Source organism: Antechinus flavipes, chromosome 4 (assembly GCF_016432865.1).
Source record: "Antechinus flavipes isolate AdamAnt ecotype Samford, QLD, Australia chromosome 4, AdamAnt_v2, whole genome shotgun sequence".
In the NCBI taxonomy this organism is placed as follows: Eukaryota; Metazoa; Chordata; class Mammalia; order Dasyuromorphia; family Dasyuridae; genus Antechinus; species Antechinus flavipes.
The window spans coordinates 376,983,292-377,003,535 of record NC_067401.1 but is presented as its reverse complement, the minus strand read 5'-3'; the positions used below and the strand labels follow the sequence as shown (position 1 = coordinate 377,003,535).

General features: G+C 40.4%; 1 protein-coding gene across 1 annotated transcript; it reads left to right on the top strand.

The window, feature by feature from the left end:
* Positions 1-6,764: 6,764 nt before the first annotated feature.
* On the top strand, positions 6,765-20,012 carry SERTAD4 (SERTA domain containing 4). The gene is given in 5 exon segments (XM_051998450.1): positions 6,765-7,106; positions 12,269-12,460; positions 13,834-13,949; positions 15,443-15,809; positions 15,812-20,012. Coding segments are annotated over 4 exon segments (1,050 nt in total). The 5' UTR covers positions 6,765-7,106; positions 12,269-12,285; the 3' UTR covers positions 16,204-20,012.
* Positions 20,013-20,244: the final 232 nt, after the last annotated feature.

The following is a 20,244-nucleotide window of genomic DNA, read 5'->3' as shown; positions in this document are numbered from 1 at the left end:
ACTTTAAGGACAGTTGCACAAGCCCATGTCACAATGCCTACACATCTCCTTAAAGTGACCATTTTAAGTGACTTTGGAAGTTTTAGTGCAGTCTCTCATTACATCTTGGTTGGACTATTACATAACTAACTGTTGGGTCTCCCTGCTTTAAGTCCTGCTTTTCTTCCTGCTTTCCTGTCCATCTGCCACTGAATTGTCAAAACGTTCTTCCCAAAGTACAGATCTGACCATGTCAACCTTCCATCTTCACCCCCCAATTTCATAAATGCCATTGGTTCTCTTTGTCAGAATCAAATACAAAATCCACTCTTTGATATTTAAAGCCCTGCTCAAAGGTAGGATCCCTCCAAACTATTCTGTCATCCTTCTACACAATAATTTGTAATCCTTCTAAAAAGACATTTCATCTCCAGACTCCAGGCATTTCTACTGGCTTTCTCCTCCCACTCTTCCCTCTTCTTCTCTGCCTTTTGGCTTCCCTTGGCACTTAGCTAAAAAATTCTCATCTATGAAAAGCTTTTCCTGACTCTATTTAATGCTAGATCTTTTCCTCTACTAATTACCTACAATTTATTATGTTATATTTTTGTGTATATATATATATTTTATATGCTATCTTCCCTCATTAGTCTATAAGTTCCTTGAGAGCAGGAACTGTCTATGGCCTTTCTCTGTTACTCCAGTGTTTGGCAAGGTGCCTGGTATATATTGGGTTATTAATAAATATTTGTTAACTGATTGAACTGCATTAATAACTATGGAAAGAGGATCAGAAAAAAAGTTTTTTGTGAAAACAAAATTTTGTGAAAACAAATTAGTGGTAGATAGTATCCCACAAAGATGGCTTTTCTTTGTAGTCTCTTCATTCCTTTATACTGTGTGTGTTTTTTTTTAAGATTTAGGCATTTGGTTAGATTTATAATTGGACTTGGTATTGGCAGGAGGGTTATTTGGATGTTTTACAGTAAAAATAATTGAGTTGATATCTACTCTGACTCTCCTTATAGACCTGGGCAATCCCTCTTCAGCAGGCTGTTTCTAACTAAAAGATGGCACTTGGGTCTTCAGCAATGCACATCCCTTAAACAATGCATGTTTGTGTGTACACCGTTGGCATTAGTGTTTGATGCTTTGATTTAATAGACCAAGGAAAGGAAGGGTTTTTTGTTTACTTTTATTTAGTTCTTTTGGTTTTCTCTTGCGAGAAAGGTGGTCAAGGATAAAAAAAAAAAGTGGGAATGTTCCCCAAAATAATGTTATCTCAGCTATTTGGTTCAATTCAGCAGGTATAAAAACTGAATTGTTTCCCACTTTCCACCCCCACACAAGGCTTCCTGCCTCATTTCCCTGTTTCTGTCAATGGGCACAGCACTTTCACAGTCAAATAGGCATGAAAAATGACTATCTTCAATTCACTCAGCTCCTTCCTCCTGAGCGACTCACAGCAGTGATGTGCTGTTTATGGCATCCCTTTATCTCGAATGTCCTCTTCCATTTTCTCTACCTAATCCACATCCTATACATTTTTCACAATTTACTTCCATGGTACCTTCCGACAAGGGCTGGATTTGCCTTTCTTCATAGCTCTTGGTTTAAGTAATATTTGCTATTACGTATAGAGGACAGCTGCCTTTCTTGTATGATTTAAGAAAAATAGTCCATTATTCAATAACCAGTCTTCCATAAGACCTAAAATTCTACTTTTAGAGATTAATTCCCTTGGGTTAAAGTACTATGCTATTCAAGTGTACAAATACTCTTGGGGAAAAGTATGACATATAGCTTACGTGACCCTGGACAAGTCACTTTTATTATTTTGGGAAAAAGTAACAGGTCAAATATCAGCTGATATTTGAAAGCCTATGTGGAACAATGGATAGAGAGCTGGTCATGGTACAGCACTACATCTCTGTTCAGGTCCTGGGGGATATGCCCTGGACAAGTCACTTTTATTATTCTGCTCAGCAAAACAGCAGCTGGAATTCCTTCCCTCTCCAGAGGGATTACTTTATCAGGTCACTTAACTTAGATATTCGAACAAAGTTAAAGTTATATGAGTAGCTGATTTAAACTTATTTCTTGTGATTTGGGGAGTTGTAGAATAAGCCTCCCAGGCCCCTAAAATCATTCATTCATCCTCCAAAATTCCTGAAATTTCACAATTTCACAGTCTGCCTCTGGAAGAGAGCAATCAGAGAGTTCTGGGGGCAACTAGCATTCAATTAAAGTTTCATTTTTTTTCTGGCTCTAGCTGAGCAAAGGTTTATATTATGTCAAACTGTGGATGCCCCTGTTAGAAATAACAAACATGAGTGTGTTTGACCAGGACTTTCCTGAATGGCTTTTAAAGGGAGAATTAGAACTTACTCTTCAGAAAAAGGAGGCTGGCAAGTCTCAAAAAGAATTTCACAATTGTGCCCATGGGCGGCGCTAAACACTAAAGGTTGCTTGAAGCTAACAGGACATTTGGGGTTATTCTGATGGATTATCCAGGGAAGAATGGTTCTGGACAACAAGCACCAAGGACTGGCCCGAATGGACTGTTTGCATCTTAGGTGCTTGGAAAGGTAACTGACAGAACACTGGATGTGTTAAAGAATAGGCTTTGGTTCCTGGAAGGTCAGAAGGCCAAAAAGAGAGCAACAGGCTGCATGCTCTAGTTAGGAATTGAGAATGTGGATTCCTTCCCAGTTTTGCCCTGAAGAGGCAGATGTGTGGGTTTGGAGCCTGGGAGGCCTGGCATAGGTGCCTGAGATGTCTATTTAACCTCAGTGAGCCTTCATTTCCTGATCTAAAAATTGGAGTAACATTTTTTTGCCTTCCTCATTTTACATTGGTGGTGAGAAAAGTGTTTTTTTTTTTTTTTTAAATAAATCTCAAAAAAATTTTTTTACCCCAGCTTTACCTATTTTAATAAACTGTACTTTGTCAACCTAATTTCTGTTTGCATTAGAAAGCATAAAAATGATACACTTAAAAAATATTCTGGAATTGAGAATTTTTGTTCATTTAGACTAGCATTATCAACTATGTCTGAATTAAGATTTCCCAAGATTCTTCCTTTCAAAGAGCCCATAGAAGAATGGGACAGAAGATATAGAAATGGAGTGAAACTGGGGGAAAGAAAGGGAAAAATCTCAATTCAGTGGCAGAAAGAGGTTCTCCTAAAGAACACTCCCATGAGGGAAGAGAGCTATTCTGTAATGGGAGACAGGAATTTTACAGTGGATATGATCTGCATTAGAAAATGTAAGCACTAGTTTGCCACTGATTGTTGAGCCTCCAAGGATGGCAGTCTGCCTCTGGAAGAGAGCAATCAGAGAGTTCTGGGGGCAACTAGCATTCAGAAGAGTGGGAGGGTATGGACCCAGAGAGATTTCATGGCCAATGAAATAATAATAATAATCATGGGGATATTGTAATGAACTACACAATCAGAGACACAGGAAAATTCCTAACATGGGGCAATATTTATATCCTCTCTCTCTTTTGCATATTTCTGATGCACAAAAGAAAAGGGGGAGGGGGAGAAAGGGATAAGACAATAACATAGAAACTGTTTAGAAGAGGGAACTTAAAAATAGGTACCTTAGAAGCTTTAATTACATGAGGAATACAGAGACTAAAGAAGGAATTAATAAGTACCAGGGCCATGAATCAAAGAATAAAAGTCTAGAATAGGCAGAAAGGCAAGAGAAATAACAAAGAACTAGAGAAAGATTCTCTCATTCAAAGGACCGTCAAGTTTTCAGTGAACTGGTTTTCAGAATTTTAGGCCCACCATTATCATTGCTAACTAAAGAAAAATAATCACTCTCTTCTGTGACATTACACATCTGAAGATGTTTTAGATTTTATTAACAGCAGAAAGGGAAAGTGGACAATGGACTGGATCAGACTGGAGGCTTAGTTCCTAGTTCTGGCAGTTAATGGTTGTATAACTTGGGCAAGATTTTTTCCTCTTTGGCCTTTAGTTTCCTCATCTGTAAATATTCGTGGATTAGAATGGATGATTTCCAAATTTTCTTTAAACTCTTAATAGAAACCTTGTAAAGGAAGATGTTTTTAAATTAGATACCAAGTGATCAACCAAAATAATGTGCTAAATTCTGGAGGTACAAAGAAACTTTAAAAACAGTTCATGTTCTCAAAGAGCTCACATTCTAATGAAGGAGACAGGTACATGCAAAATGTATACTGAATAGATGGGAGACAATCTCAGAGTGAAAGACAGGAGCAGCTGGCGAGACTGAGAAAAAGTCTCTTGCAGAAGGTGGGTTTTGAGTGGAAACTTGAAGCTAACTAAAGAAAAAGTAGGAGGAAGAAGTGAAAGGCACAGTGGGGCATGGAAGATGGAGAATTAGGTCTATGTACCTTTTGAGAGAACCTTGTTAACCTTACAAATGACATTCCCTTCATGACTAATGTTTCATTGTTAGTTTTTGGTCTTTTCCCTGTGCTGCTGTTACCCCCACGTACCAACCTTACAAATAAAAATGATGATTCTCATTCAGTGGACATTTCGTTGCCTTTTTGTGCGTGCAGACACATGCTTGGATTGTCAATGGTGGGGCATCGAGTTTCAGAGCGAACATTCAGCTTGAGATTAAGAATGGGGCAGGGAAAGCTGTCAGCAAAGCATGCAAACATATCTGAACAGGACAGGACAGGGTCAAGTTCATGCTCAAGACAAACAAGAAAGAGCGATGCCCTACAATGATGTGATGCTTGTCTTGTGATGTCATTCTGTTGCAACATTTCAGCTGAAGAATCCAGCCGCCCTCCCTGACTCCCCTCTCCCCCAGGGCATGCCAATTTCCCGTAAGGCTCCTTACCCTAAGCCAAAGCTCCAGAGGTGTGAATGCAACCCATGCTGATACTTATTTTTATGTTATTTCTCAATTTTATGCTTAATTTGCTCCTTTTCGTTTTATGTATTTCAACACAGCCAAGTGTGTGTAGGGTTTTCCCCATGGTCCTTTAAATGCTATAAAACTTTAATACAGGGAGATAAAAACAATAATAAGCCATGCTTTCAAGCCCTCACGTTTAGTTCTTTATTTGAGTTAGGCACTCACTAGTTTTAGATACTGATTTAGATATGCAAGTACTTACACTGCTTTAAATGCCTTTTTTTTCCTCCACTCCTTACCCCCAACCCCAACCCCCATTGAATATTATATCCTCCCCTTAATCTGGGCATGGAACTCCCATTGATAGCACAATATGGCATCATTGCAGTTCTCAAATTACCATCATAATGGCCTAAATCGTGCATGTGCCAATGCAATTTAATATGGCCTTGAGTGTATGCAAGTTGGGTGCCCAATTCCAGGTTTTAGACATGCAATCCTGGAACATCATTTGGAAAAATTAAGTCTAGCTCCCGAAATAGTTTGTTAGGTTGTTCTCTTTTCAGCATAATTTCCCTCCTCTCAGCTTTCTAACGCACTTAAACCACTGAGATTCTTTAGAGTATGAAGTTCAACAAAAGTCTTCAAAACAAATTAGTTTTAATTATGTTTAACATTTATAATGTTTGCAGTCTTATTGAATAAACTACGTGTGCATTAAAAAAATAAATTCCCTTAACAACATGTCAGTCACCCAAATTTTAAGTCTATAAATGAAATGGAAAACATTTATTACACAAATTTAATTACAATTCTAAGAAATAAACATGCAAATTAGATAGAGTTCAATTTGCAAATGCTAATCCCCATCCTTGATCTAGTTCCTTTCCTCCCTGATTTTCAGTGGATGTGTCTCCCTGATTCCTAGGGTGCCTGGCAGTAAGAGGTTTGGTTTTCACAGGCTGAGGATCACTGCTTTAAAGAAGTGTTATATTTAGCACATCTGGCACAGTAGCAGTAAACAAACATTATAGTCTTTGTAACACATTTGTGCAGGTGCAATTTTGCTAGGTTGTCTGTATCTGCAAAGGCTATGTTATGCCTCCATTACACCTGAAATGACCCATCTCGACTAGGGAGGGAGTCCCTTGGCAGAAGTTATGGATTTAATGTTTCAAAAACAAACACCACTTGGGCTCATTTTAAAGGGTAAAATAACTTTGCAAAACACGGTGATTCTGGAACTTGGGTTATGTTTTTCTTTCCTTTTTCCTTTTTTTTTTTTTTTTCCTACTCCCCACCCTTACAAGAGAAGATGCCAATTCAAGTTGTAGCAGGACCACGAATGCTATTTTATGCATATGCAGCTGGGGTTAGAGGAAAGAGAGGGAGAAGTAGAGGGAAAAAAATATATAACTGCTTACCCCTGCAAGACATCTGTTTCTCATCTCCTTTTGCCGTGGCAAAAGAGAGGAAAGTCTTGCAAAGGGTGGGAAAGGCACAGATTTAAAAAAAAAAAAAAAAACCGCAGCAGAATTACTCCAAAAAAGGGGGAGGGGGGGCGCATCTCGGAAGGATGCAGAGGGATTGCATTATCCCAGCCGGAGCCGAGCCCCCGGGGCTAGGGCGGGAGCCTGGGAGCGCGCGGGGTCGACGGGCGGCGGCAACGCTGCGGACTGGAGCAGGGCCCGCGCGTCCCCGGGCCCCGGCGGCGGCGGGAGCCGGAGCGGGAGGCGGAGGGGGGGAGTGGGAGGCGGGGGGGAGCGAGGGAAGGAGGCAGGGGGCGGGCAGGGGTGGGGGTGAGAGGGGGAAGGGAAGGCGCCCCGTGTGCAGCCTTAGGAGCGGCGGCGGCGGCTGCAGGAGCAGGAGGAGGAGGAGGAGGAGGAGGAGGGAGGGGGCGAGGGAGGGGGCGAGGAAGGCGCGCTTGTCATGCTCGCTCTCTAACCCTGGGGGCATCCTGAAAACCTCTCCTCGGAAACCCACGGGGAAATGGGAAACAGGATTGACGGGTTTCACACGCTCCTCGCTAGACTGAGCCGCTCATTATCATAACCGTCTGGAGAAGCGCGGCGGCGGCTCAGACGCGGGCAGCGGGACCTGCCGGGCAGCCCCAGCCGCCCACCTCCGCACGCCGAGCCGCCCGGGACCCCACGAGTGTGGGGGGAGCCCTCGCCCGCAGCTGCCGCCCAAGCGGACTGAAGGAGGAGAAGCAGCAGCACCCACGGCCGCCGCGAGCTCCCGGCTGACCCCGCGGTAAGAGCCAGCCCGGGGCCGAGGGGCGCGCGGGGGCTCGGGCGGTGACCGTTGGCCCGGGGTGGGAGTGGAGGAACTGGAGGGGGCGCGCGGGCGAGGGCAGGGTGCTCCTGACCGCTAGCCCTGGGAGGGCTGTGTGTGCGTGGGGGGTGTTTTCCCCGGGCACAAGCGCGCGCGCGCACCCACACAATACCAGCCGGCCTTTCCCGCGGCGGCGGAGCTGGGCGCGCGCGGGCGGGCGGCCCGGGAGGGAGTGGAGAAGCGCGGGTTCTTCCTTTTCCCTGGGGCTGGCGCGCGATGCTGTCCGCCCGGCTCCGGAGGGAGCCTCCTCTAGCCGCCGCTTCCTCCTCTGCGGCTGCCGGGCGGCCTTGGCGGCTCCCCCCTCCCCACCCCCCACAGATGACTGCAGACGGGCAGGGAGACCCCCCCAGGCCCCGGGCCTGCCCCCTTCTCCCATCCCCCTGCACCGCGCGGCAGAGGGGGAGGAGGGAAGGCGTGTAGGCGGCAGGAGCGCGCCTTTGCAAGAAAAAAAGAAATGCATCAAATGGCACCTCCTGTCCCCCCTCCATCCCCTCACCCCCGCCACCTCCACCCCCGCGATCTCCTCCCCTAGCCGCCGATCTGCGCTGCGGGCTTGGCGGGAGGCGGCGGCGGCTCTGTCCTCAGCTCACCTCCGCGGCGGGGCTCAGGCTGCTGCCCGCCCGCTCCACGCCTCCGCCTTTCCTCCCTTCCTCCCTCCTCCTCCTCCCCAGCTTTTGCAACTTTCCCGAGTGCCCGGCTCGCTGCGGGTGCCGCTGCAGGGAGGCGGTCACCTGGAGAGCCCCGCCCGCCAGTCCGCGGCTTGTGAGGGTGTGGGGCGGAGGAGCCGGAGAGACTCCCCGAATCTCTCCCCCGGGGCTCCCAATGGCTTTGGCTTCTCCGGGCGGGAGAGCTCGGCATCTGCCGCTGGCTGGAGCTTGGGGCCGGAGCCGGCCGAGCCTGCGCCCCTGCCAACATCCATGAGTCATTTCCTTGGAATCCTACCTTTGGTGTTTATTTCCCTTAGAAGGAAACTTGTTTTAAAAGAGAGGAGAGTATGAGACAGAGAGACACAGAGACAGACTGTGTGTGTGTGTGTGTGTGTGTGTGTGTGTGTGTGTGTGTGTGTAAAAGTAATAACAGCTCTCATTCTTTAGGGAAAGGAACAGACGACACCACGGAAAGACAACTTGCTCTTTGTTCCCAAACACTTCGGGTTTTGTTTACTTTCTTCTAGGGACAGACGAGAAAAAGGCAGTGCTCATTAACCCTAGAGAACTGCTAATTTACTATGACATTGACACTCCGGCGCATAATCAGTGACTGTGCCACGGAAGCGGCCACTAGCGGAGAGCAGGCTCTGCCGGCCTGGCCCCTCCAAAGAGTCCTTCAGAAAGAGATGGATCATCCTGCCCGGGGCAGGGAGAGCCTGGCTACAGCCACTCAGTCCTACTTCCCCAAACCCCTTGCTGCAACCTGCTTCCTTATCAATAGGCCAAGCCCCAGGGAGCTGTCTGACCTAAAGCCTCCTTTGGCCCTTCATGACCGATGAGTCTATAGGGCAGGACAAGGGGGAATTTATGCCGGCTAACGTTTGAAAGACAGACAGGATGTTTTGTTCTTTCCCATTAGAGCTTTGCTCTTGCCACAATATCAAATGGGTCCGCAGATCTCTATATTCAGGCACCTGAAAGAGAGAAAACTGCAGAGCTAGAAGTGAATTGAAAACCTACAGTTTTATGTCCTTATTCTCAAGGAAAAGGAACCACTAATAACATATTTGCAGTCAGATTTCTTAAATGAATTTCCTTTAGTTGGATTTTGCTAAAATCCATGGTCAAGAGTCCCTTCTTAGTGTCCTAAGTATTATTATTTAAGTGCTGTTTTACTGTGAGGTTGTGAATATTCTTCAATTGGCATTATAATGGCTTTGAGGAAAGAAGCCCAGATTATCTGGAAAAACAGAAGAGTTGGTAATGGATGGTAAACTACTGTTAACATTGGTTGCTAAGGCTTGACATTCTAACCCTAAACTTTCTGGGGTTGCCAGTAGGTGTCATTCCACTCAATTTAACATCCTTTTAAATCTTAGGTTGCCCCTCTTTAAAAGAATCCTGTCATATGCCAAGTTTTATGATTATATTCTATAATAGTATCTACAGAAGACTTAATCCTTTGAATCCAGTGGAAGAATTAAAATATAAATCTCATTTGAAGTGTTATCTTAGTCAATGATTTTTTTGAATGGAATAGTGTAAACCTTTGGTGCTTATTGTTAGGAGGTGGCTTAAACAAATAGCAATAGTTTATAACAATTCAATAAGGTTGACTCCCATTACTTTCTTAATTCAGTAGTAAATGTGAAACATTGACCACAAGAGACTTAGTAACTGCACAATGTTCCCTACATAATCCTTTCATTCCTCCTGCCCCTACCACATTCTCCCCTCCCCAAAACCTTCCAAATCCTCCTCCTTTTCTGTTTTCAGAGAGCTGTGAAAAACCACTTGTAGTACTTAGTTCCCCCAGTGTATGTTTAATTGGTTGTGTGCCTGTTTTAATTCAAAATGGAAAAGTTGTTAGAGTTTTTTAAAAAAAAAACTACTAAAAATACTTATGCCAACAAGCTCCAATTGAATTAAAATTCAGAGTAATAGAAACACAATGCTATCAAATAGAAATGCTGAGAGATCTTTACTACCTTTTTTAGGTATAAGCCTAGGCTCATATTAATAAATAAAATAACTACTATAAAAGGTTGAAAACTGGAACTTATGCTTGATGACCTTATAGTTATGTATATTATGTAATCAAGTATATGTGGACCTGATTCTTTAAAATCAAAGGGAACACAAATATCGTGAAAAACATTGCTGGAGTCAGTAAAGGAGGAAAATTTGCTCATTGGTGAGAAACTATGATTTTCTTGGTCCTAACAGCCCTCATCTAGGTAAATCTCTCAGGGACATTGTCATTGGAGATTTGATGTACACAGGATGCTAAATTAGATGGGAAGACAATGATGACTCCCTTTGTTTGATCTCTCCAGGCCAAATTTTTTGGTGACAACTGTCAAGTAGCAAAAGAAATGGTATGTGCCACCATCTCTTTCTTTTAAAGCATCACTCTAGCTTTTAAAGTGTAAACAACACAAGATTTGTCAGTGAACTCCCCTGATCATTCTTTATGGCTTCTTTAGAAACATGGAGGCTGCCTGACCTCTTAGCTTTTCTGTTTCTCCAGAATATAGAATCTGAGGAATAACAGTATGTGCAGTTAACAGTGGTGTGCATGAAGTGCTTTGAGGTTCAAAAGCCAACATTATTTTAATTGATTTATTTTTTCTGATCATATTTTCTTAAAGAGGACCTCCAGACAATGTTCAGATGTATGAGAATATGGAATGAGACTGTCATCCTTCCGTAGATCTCTCCTCTTCCTAAGAGCAAACCAGATCGAACATTTAAAGAAAGAATCATAAACTGGACCTCTCTCATATCAAAGTTGTGAAAGACGATCAGCCTTAAATAGAATATAGGGTTGTCACTATCTTCTTTGACAGTCCTTTAAGCTAGGTATTGAAAGGGGAGAAGCTTTGTCTCCTTAGGAATCAAGCAGCTGACATAATGCTGAGACAAGATAGTGAGGAAGTCCCGATTAGTGCCAATAATACATTCTCATAAAGTGGTTACATGTATCACAAAATTCGCATGATGCAAAGTTGTAAAATTATGTGAAGTAGAAAAATTGGTTCAAGTCCAATTTGTATATATTTGTAATAGTGCAAATTTGAATAATGCAGTTACTTCAGGAGATTCATGATTTGCCCTAATTGGGACTTAGTCCTTATTTTGACGAACTGAGTTCTAGTTTGAGACTAATAATAGTCATGTTTTCTCTGTGAATGCTTTTTTTTTTTTTTTTTTAATTCTAAGGCCCTTTTACTTTTTTAGCTACCAATCTCCCTCCCTCCCCCGCCCCAAAATCTATTTGAGAATTAAGTAGAAAAATTTATCCTTGGGGAAATAGTTGTTGTTCAGTGGGGTCTGACTCTTCATGACCCCATGGACTATACCACGCCAATACTGGCCATGGGATTTTCTTGGCAAAGATGCTAGAGTGGTTTGCCATTTCTATCTCCTTAGGGAAATATTTTTTGGATTATGGAGGGGAGAGGTTGGGGATGAAGTGGAAACTACAGGGAAATGTAGGAACCCAGACTCCCTGTGGTAAATTCATTTATTTCTGTGCTAAAGCTAGAAAGAAGGCCGCTGATGAGCAAGAAGTCTCTTCGGAAAGTTTTCTTCTTGTGTCTAGGTTTTGCAATGTGAGAAGTTGTGAGCTGCCTCTGGCCCTGAAGCCCTGGCTCCTGTTTAATATTCTGCTGCTCAGTTGATGTTGTGCTTGGCTCCTATGGGATTGCAACTCACGGCTTGAAACTGGAGCCAATTTTCTGTCTTAATCTCACAGTGTTTTGACTGGAGGCAGATCCAGTTCAGTCCGATCAGGGCTAGTGGAAACAACTACCAAGTGTCTCTGTCTGCTTCATTTTTGGATAAGAAAAGGGAGGGGGACACCCCACAATGTTATAGAGGAAGCAGCATTTCTGGAAATTTGAGGAGAGTGGAAAACAACTGAACTGATTTGTAGACCTGTGAGCATCAGTTGGTATTGTACTAGGGGCTTCCTCCCCCTCTTTTTTTTCTGATTGATTGATTAATGGATTTCATCAAAGGAAAACCTCTAGGGACTGTCTAGTGAATTGATTTTCCATCATTAATAGAAGGAAAATGCAGGGTTTGGGGCTTCATGGTGGCGAGTTTTCTGTGGGCGAGTTTGAGGAAAACGTGTTAAGGAGGCCAGGCAGCTCTTAGAAAGAGGGCTGAAGGGAATCTAGAGAACAATAAGAAATGGGGTTTTAAAGATCCGCCCATGAAATGCAGATTGCGGAACAAGAGGCTGAACTAAGGAAGAGCAGCCGAGAGTTTAGCTTTGGGCTCTTAACCTTCTATTTTTTGGAATGGAAAATATTAAAGAGCCAGGAGGAGAACCTAGAAGTTCAAATCTCCTTGCTGTAAAGGGATGAAAATGCCACGACAAGCCTCTAGTTTGGTTTTGATTAAGGTTATTTTTCTTTTTTCCAGATTTAAGGTTATCAGAGATGACTCTGGTTCTGTCCATGAATAGATTCTGTGATCCTATTGTTTCGGAAGGAGCTGCTGAAATTGCTGAGTACCAGACACTATGGGAATCTGACTGCTACGGCCAATCCAGCCCCTCAAGTCCTCTCCAGGTTCCCCCACCGGGGGACAGAGGGGCTTGCCACTCTCTGGCAGGTACTGTCCCTCCCTTTCACCTGCTCCACAAGCAAGCCAGACTTGGGGCTGGGGTGGGAAGCTCTGCCTCGGGACCTCCTGGGCTTCCTTTTGAATGGCAAAAAATGGATGCTACTGGGATTCTCCTGAAAGGCTGTGTATTGACTATAATAAGAAAGCCAGAGCTTTAGTGGGAAAGAGCTGAATGTAGTGTTTAATCACATCCAAAACTGTATCTACATGGACTAACATGGCTTGCATAGGTCTTGCATCTGGTTCTGTTGTTGTTTTTTAAAATTAATATTAAAAAACCTAACCTGGAAAAAACCCGGGGCAACATTTTGGTTTTAATTTCACCCTCTGTGGAAGCATATGGTTTTCTTAGAGCTACATTAGCCCTTGGTGGGCTTGACAATGAAATCTTTATCCAATGGAATAAAAAGAAATGGTACTTTTGGCTAGCGGTTCTGAGCTATTTCTTTTATGCCAAGCATGCAATTGGCTTTACAAAGAATGTTAGAGCATTTTTTTAAGCCAACAAAATAACATTTTGTTCCTCCTGCTTATGACTATCTCTTTTGCTGTTATATTATAAGGTAAATTCTTTTGAATTATAATGAAATACAAATTATTATGGAAAACATGAAGTATAAAATAGTCTTAATAAAATCTTGAACTGTTAAAAGAGTACATAATGGATCTTCTCATGAAATAGTGATTTAAAAAATATTTTTACCATAATATATTTTGTGCTAAAATGCATAGACCTGTGCTAACTAAATCTTTTATATTTTGAAATACAAAAGTGTATTAACACAAATTTAGAGATATATTTTCATGCTTAGGGTCCCTAATAATTTAGGAAGGGTAATCATTACATATAAATAATAGTTGCATTACTGACTTAGTGTAGACTCTGTGGCCTTGTTCAGAAGAGGTTGCTGGCTATAGAGTGTGTGCACATATATACACAGGTTCAATGAGGTATACTTCAGTACAGTGCTATGTAACCATTTTAATAGGTCCATGGGTTTTATTAAATGTTTTGAAAATAAAACTATTAATAACTCAGAGCTTTTGGATTCTTTCCACTAATTAATTCTGCTGTTTGCCTGTAAATAAAGAATGAAAATTTTCCAATTGAAAATATTAAGGCAAGTGTTCTAGCAATGTTTAAGCAAACTATTTCCTCTGAAATTGACTTAGAATAAGACTTGGGGCCCAAGATTCCAAGAGATAGTTACTATTATGACAAATGTTTATTTTTAATCACCACATGTACAGACAAATATGTAGCAGAGTTATCCTGTAGTAAGAAAGGAAAGGAAAGTGTTTTGTTTGGAGAACCTCTGGCAAACCGCATGTCATTTGTCATATCTGATTTATTACCACAGGATCACATTACAGGGGAATTTCAAATCCTATCACAACATCCAAGATCACATACTTTAAGAGGAAGTATGTGGAAGAAGAGGATTTTCACCCACCACTCAGCAGCTGTAACCATAAAGTATGCTTTTTTTAATAGTAATTTTTATTAAAAGTTTAAGATACTTAGGAAGAGTTACTAGATGCAGTTCCAAAAATTAGATTGTTCCACCCAAGCAATGAAAATGGTCTGTATTTTGGCCACATTGTTTCTTTGCAGGGCTATTTTTAATTTTCAGAGGTAGTTTAAGAATAAAGAGGCAAGGACTCCTTTCTCTAGACATAACAAAATGAAATAATCTTAGGGAATAATAATTTTTATTATGGTTTTATTGTTTTAATATTGGAATTTAAGTTGGGATTATTCTCAGACTTTCACACAATATGCATTTTCTTATATCCAGATATGTTTGAATCTTGATCTGCCTATGGCTGACATGATAATCAGTGCTAACAGCACATGTATCCAAACATATGAGACAGGTTCCTGAATGTGTGCCCAAGCCTTCTGTAGACATAGAAACATAGCTATAGGTGTTGGGGGTGGGAGGGCATTTTAAAATTTATTTTGTGGTAGATTGAAAAACAAGGAAAAGCAAAATACATAACTATAATAGTTATTTCGGAGTCCGTGTTTACACCTTCTTTTAGAATATCTACAAAGTTCACCAGAAGTTGTGATACATAGAGTTTATAAATTTAATTTTTTCCTGATTATTTAGGTATTTTTTGACATTCATGAAGAATGTCTCAGACACATATACACATACTTATATGTATACATATATGTGCGTATGTTGGGTAGCATAGACTTAGTTCATGGTTTACCATGTTAATCTACAAATTTGTTTTTCTTATGAAGTGAAAGAACTTTCCCATAGGAATAGAAGAGTAGGTTAATTCATTATATTTTCTGCTTTAGGATGGTAACAACATCTTCAGGTTTTTAATGGATTTTTACAATGGATTCTCAAACAGTGAAAAGATCACTCGATAGAATGATAGGCCTCTAATTTCATCTTAACTGTACCCCAGTCCCTAGTGGATCTTCAAGTGATTGATCCTATCAGGACCTGGCTCTCTTAGATTATTGTTGTCCAGTTGCAAGCTTGAGACAGAAAAGATTAAAAAGAGGGACAGAGGTTAAAGCCAGAATCTTTTAATCCCAGGTGACTGAACTGAGATTTTGAGGCCTTGTGGCGGTTTGGGCTTGAAATGCTCTTGAAGTGTGTGCCTTGTTACTGCATCTTGGCATCTTAATTTTCCCCAGTGAGAAACTCTGGCCCAGTCAGCAGTCTGAATTTCCCTCACTTTTGAAGTTTATTTGGGGGAAGAGAGGTTAACTCCTAATCTGCTTGGGTACCTTGAGGGGACACTGGGGATCAGGATGATCTGGGTGACAAAGGGTAAACAGAAGCTTTTGTGGGGGCGGGGGGCTGTGGAAATAAGTCTCCCAAATGCCCAAATGCGAGTGCTGCCCTTGTAGCTAGAGAAGGTGCTGCGTCATGGTTTCTGTTGGATTTGGTCCTGCCCAGCTTCTCAAGCTTCTCCCTTTCTCCTCCTCTTTGATTTTAGACCATCTCCATCTTTGAGGAACGAGCTCACATCCTTTACATGTCCTTAGAAAAGCTGAAGTTTATCGATGACCCTGAAGTCTATCTTCGAAGATCTGTGCTTATCAATAACCTAATGAAAAGGATCCACGGAGAAATTATCATGCAGAATAACTGGTGCTTTTCTGCCTGCTCGTTTAGCGGCGCCGCTGCCCCCGAGTGGTTCATGGCTCAGGACTGCCCCTACCGAAAACGGATCCGGATGACAAAGGAGGACTGCGAGAAGCTTCACGCCTGCTGCTTCTACCAGGAATGCGGTGGCCACTACCTAAATCTGCCCTTCTCTGTCAGTGCGCATGGGGGGAGTTCTTCTGCCCCTCCCTCCTCTTCCTCTCCTCCTCCTCCTCCTCCACCCCCATGTCTCTGCCGAGTTGCTCCCACCAGGTGGATTATGGCATGAGCAGTGGGCCTCTTTACAGAAGTGATGACCCGATACCTGCCAATGAAATATTCATTACTAATGCCAGGTCTCCTGGTGTTCAGGAAAAGGCCAAATTAAATGATGAGAAAGCAAGTAATGAAACTGAGAGAGATGGGGTAAGCCTGAGTCGGGAACCCATGAGAGGCGACCATGCTCTTGAATGTAAAGGCAAATTTTATGATTATTTTGAGACTGGGTGTAATGAAAAAAGCAATGTAAGTGAATCTTGGAAAAAATCCTTAAGGAAAAAGGAATCTTTACCAAGTAATAAACTGTGCTGCAGCAAAGGAAGTAAAATATGAGCCATCTTTTTGCTGTAACTTTGAAGCATGCACAGCATGATCAATTAGCTATCATAAATTTTATTTTGAATGGATTTTATAGTTTTGTACAACTGATACAATTATGCCATGAACATGTCGTGTAGTTTTAATGCCTGGAGAGCAGATTGCATAAAACATCTGTACAATCTGCATCAGTGAGCTACTTATAAATATGGAGATTTCACAGAGAAAACAGTTGAATTACTGCTTACAAGTATATCTTAGTTTTGTAACAGAAAAGACCAGTAGATCAAATTGGGAATAAGGAGCCTTTTTATATGTCCCTTGCCTTGCAAGGAGTCTGTGACTAACTAAGAAAAGTCCTCGTTTGCCAGTTAATTAGCTAGTTATTCGGTAAGCACATCAATATTTCAGCTAGGGTTATCTGCTTCATATATACGACACAGTATTTATTCTGAGTAAAAGACTGGATATTGTGAACCCGGGTGAGCTGGCTTCACACTCTGGTATGGACACTGTTAAATATTGGTATTTAACAGTCTTGGGTGACTGAAGAAATTGGTATGTAATATAATGAAACACACCTGTTTATGGAACCATAATAAAAACAAACTACATGGAGTGAGTAAGCACTTGCAAGTCTCTAGCTTGCCTGTGATGAGTAAAGAGGTTTTTGGAGGTTTGTTGTCATACAGGGCGTTTTTTGGTGCCTTACTTTATCTTAATTTTTGCCATTGTGAAAATTAAGGATAAAATCAGAGTTACAGCAGGGATTTAACAAACAGAAAATAACACACAGGGTGGATCAATATTATTCAAAAACTGTTACATTTGAAATATTGAGTTCAACTTTTTATTCGACATCTCTATTCTTCCTTTTTTCAATGCCCAATTGCTTTTGGATTTGGCATTTTTAGAAAGGGATTGAGGAAACAATAGAGAGATCTGTTATAAACCAGCACTAGCTGCTTGTGCATTTCTATGGCAACAGTCTGTTGCTGGCATTTGTTGTTTTTTGTTTTTGTTTTTGTTTTTTTTGTATAATGAAGTTCATGAACCAGTGGCATGCTTTACACTTTAATCTGTTTTGCATAATTTCACTCCTTTAGATTATAAAAGCATGTGGTTTTTTTATATATGACTTTTGCTGTTAATTAAGAAGCACAATCTTAATAAATGATGTGGCGATCAATAAGGTTCTATCTTGAATGTAAAGATTTTAGTTTCTGAAAAGTTATTTTGGAGAAATGGGACTTGAATCTACAATGGTTATAATAGATTTGGTCAAAATTCTTCGTTTACATCACTTAAGCATATACATTTTCAAAAGTGTCCAAAATATCCCTTCCATCCTTCTCTATTCCTGATATACCTTTTAGCTAAAGTCTATCCCCATTTACAAGGTTGTTGACTGGGACATTATTAAACATTGCTTCACAGGAACTTAGTATCAATTAATGGAAAAAAAATGTTCTCCCCATCCCCGATTTCTCCAAGATAAAAGCTTTTTAAAAAAATTATTGCTATTAATATTAAATATAGGTCTCATTCATACAGTGTATGAGTAGGATCATCATTTGGACAATTGTCCACAAGGACCAATTTTTTAAACATGTTTTTGTGTTTTAGCTGAATAGTCTAGTAATGTCTGTTTTTTATTTTCAATATTTGATAAACATTTGATGTTAGATATTAGATACTTGTATACCAATGTGTTGTTATAGTAAAGTGAGGTTTTCCTTGGTATATATTTATTAAAATGACCAAAATTCATTAAGATTTTATATCTTTAATGGGTATTGAATATATATTTCTCTCTCCCGTTTCTTTCTCACTACCACAATACTGACAATGCCTAGAAGTTAAAGTGGATAATGACCAAAGAAGTTTGTCTTATATGAGATATAGTACAGAGTTTTAAATAACATATCTGGCAGACTTGTGACATTCTTAAGTAATTTTGTTGGCTTGAAAAATCTTAAATGTTAAAAAAATGTATGAAACCTGAAGTTCCTCATACTACTTACATTATAATGGGGATTTTAGGAAAATGTTAAATATCTAACATTTAAAATAATTTATCATTTTTTCCAATTTTTAAAACAAAATTCTGGTATAAACTTAAAGCTTAATTTTATATTCATTTGTTAAGAGGAAAAGCTAGTTGAAACTTGATCTGTCAAATGTAACATGTTTATTATGAATTTAACAATAACACACTTTAAATATGAAAAAAGGGGAAGGCTAACAAGAGGTGTTTTTTTTTTCCCTTTCTAACCAAAGATTTTGTTTTTGAAAGGCCTAGTTATTGATTTTCCAGAATCATATTCTTAACAGTAAGCTTTACATAAAGCTAGTCATATCTTTCCAAACTGAGCACCAGCATGTTTGCATTCTAGAACCAGCTACAGCTACTTACTTGAAGAGTGAGTATGGTCTTGTGTGACCCTATACTTTAGAATATTGGAATACAAAGCATTGTCATTTTAAACGCCCATGTTGTTGTTCATAGGTTATAACTGACCCACTAAAAATCAACTCATTTCTAATCCAAAGTTCCACAATTTGTTGGGTTTTTTTAACTGATTGAAAAGAAATCATAAATTATTTTCCCAAACTCTTTCCCAAGGGCTAGTTTAATTGATGAAAGTAAGTCACCTGTCTTCTCTGGGCCACAGCTTCTTCATCTTTAAAATGAAGAGGTTGCACTAAATAATCTCTAAAACCCTTTACAGGGCTTTATGTTAGGTTATGTTCTCTGTGATCTTATTTAATGAATTTGAAATTCCATCTACATATTGATGTTCAGTCAAAAATGAATAGAAAACATTTTTAAAGTACTTTTTAGGCCTGGAAACTTAGGGTCTAATTTGCATGCAACTTTTAAGGACCACATCAAATATGTAAAGTAAGATCAACATACAACTTTATCGTTAGAACATAGCATTTTGTTTGTATGGAGGAATGATTATATTTTTTAAAAAAATTCTATTAAGGTCTCCAGAGATGTTCCCTATGAGGCTTGCTTGCATCATCATAGCATGGAGTTAGATCTCAAAAGTAGTTAGTCTGCTAAAATGCAGGTATTAATAGATTGTACCAACTTGAAAAGCCTTTGAGGACAAGCCATGCAGTGAATCCAGAGAGGTTAATCATTTGAAAGTCAGAAAATGTGGTAAATTGGAGTTGGAGTGAGTAATTGGACCTGATGAAGAACATTTACAAGTGTAGGTGGATGTCATTGTGTCAGTGGACTGACTGATAAAATTGTGCATCTTTTGAAATGCTGAAATTTTGTAGCAAGACGAAAGCATGAAAGAATTATAGTTCAGTGGCACCCATAGAATAAATTTAAGACATGGTGTTAAGGATTTTTATATGTAGAAATCACACTCAATCCCTTCCTAACAAAATGTTAGCATGAAAATATGTTTGAGGTAGATTGAAAACACACACAACTTTCCCTGCCTTTCTCTCTCCTGGTGTGTTGGTTACTTTTCACCCTATCTTCTCCCATCTTATTGTTAAACAACAGTTACATTCTTGTCCTCTTGTTTTAAAATTAACTCATAATTGTAACTGGTTTTGTCCTGTACTTTTTAACTTTAAAAGACCTTGAGAAAAATAGATTTAGGACAACATTAACTATAAATTTCTGAAGATATGAAACTATCCAAAGAAGAAGTATTGGTTTGATGAATGGTACATAGTTTGAAATGGAAGATAAGGTGGTGAGGCATTTTCTAAGAACAGTTAACTGGTATTCATTTTAAGATTGCTATGTTTTGACTTGGGATACAGAATAAAGGCATTCGGGAACTTTAAAATCTCTGTGAGGCATTTCTATTGCTTTCCTAGGATTATACAGTGCATGAGAAACTTCCTTCTAGCAAGGTGTATTCCCTTTAGTATAGCTATAAATTATTCTTTTTATGTAAAAAAGCTATATGACCTGGGGTGAAATAGTAATCACAGTAGACATTTTTCTGTCCCAGTGTACATGCCATATATTAGGTAGAAGAACACACTTAGAAAACAGTTGCAAAGATGTAGGTTATG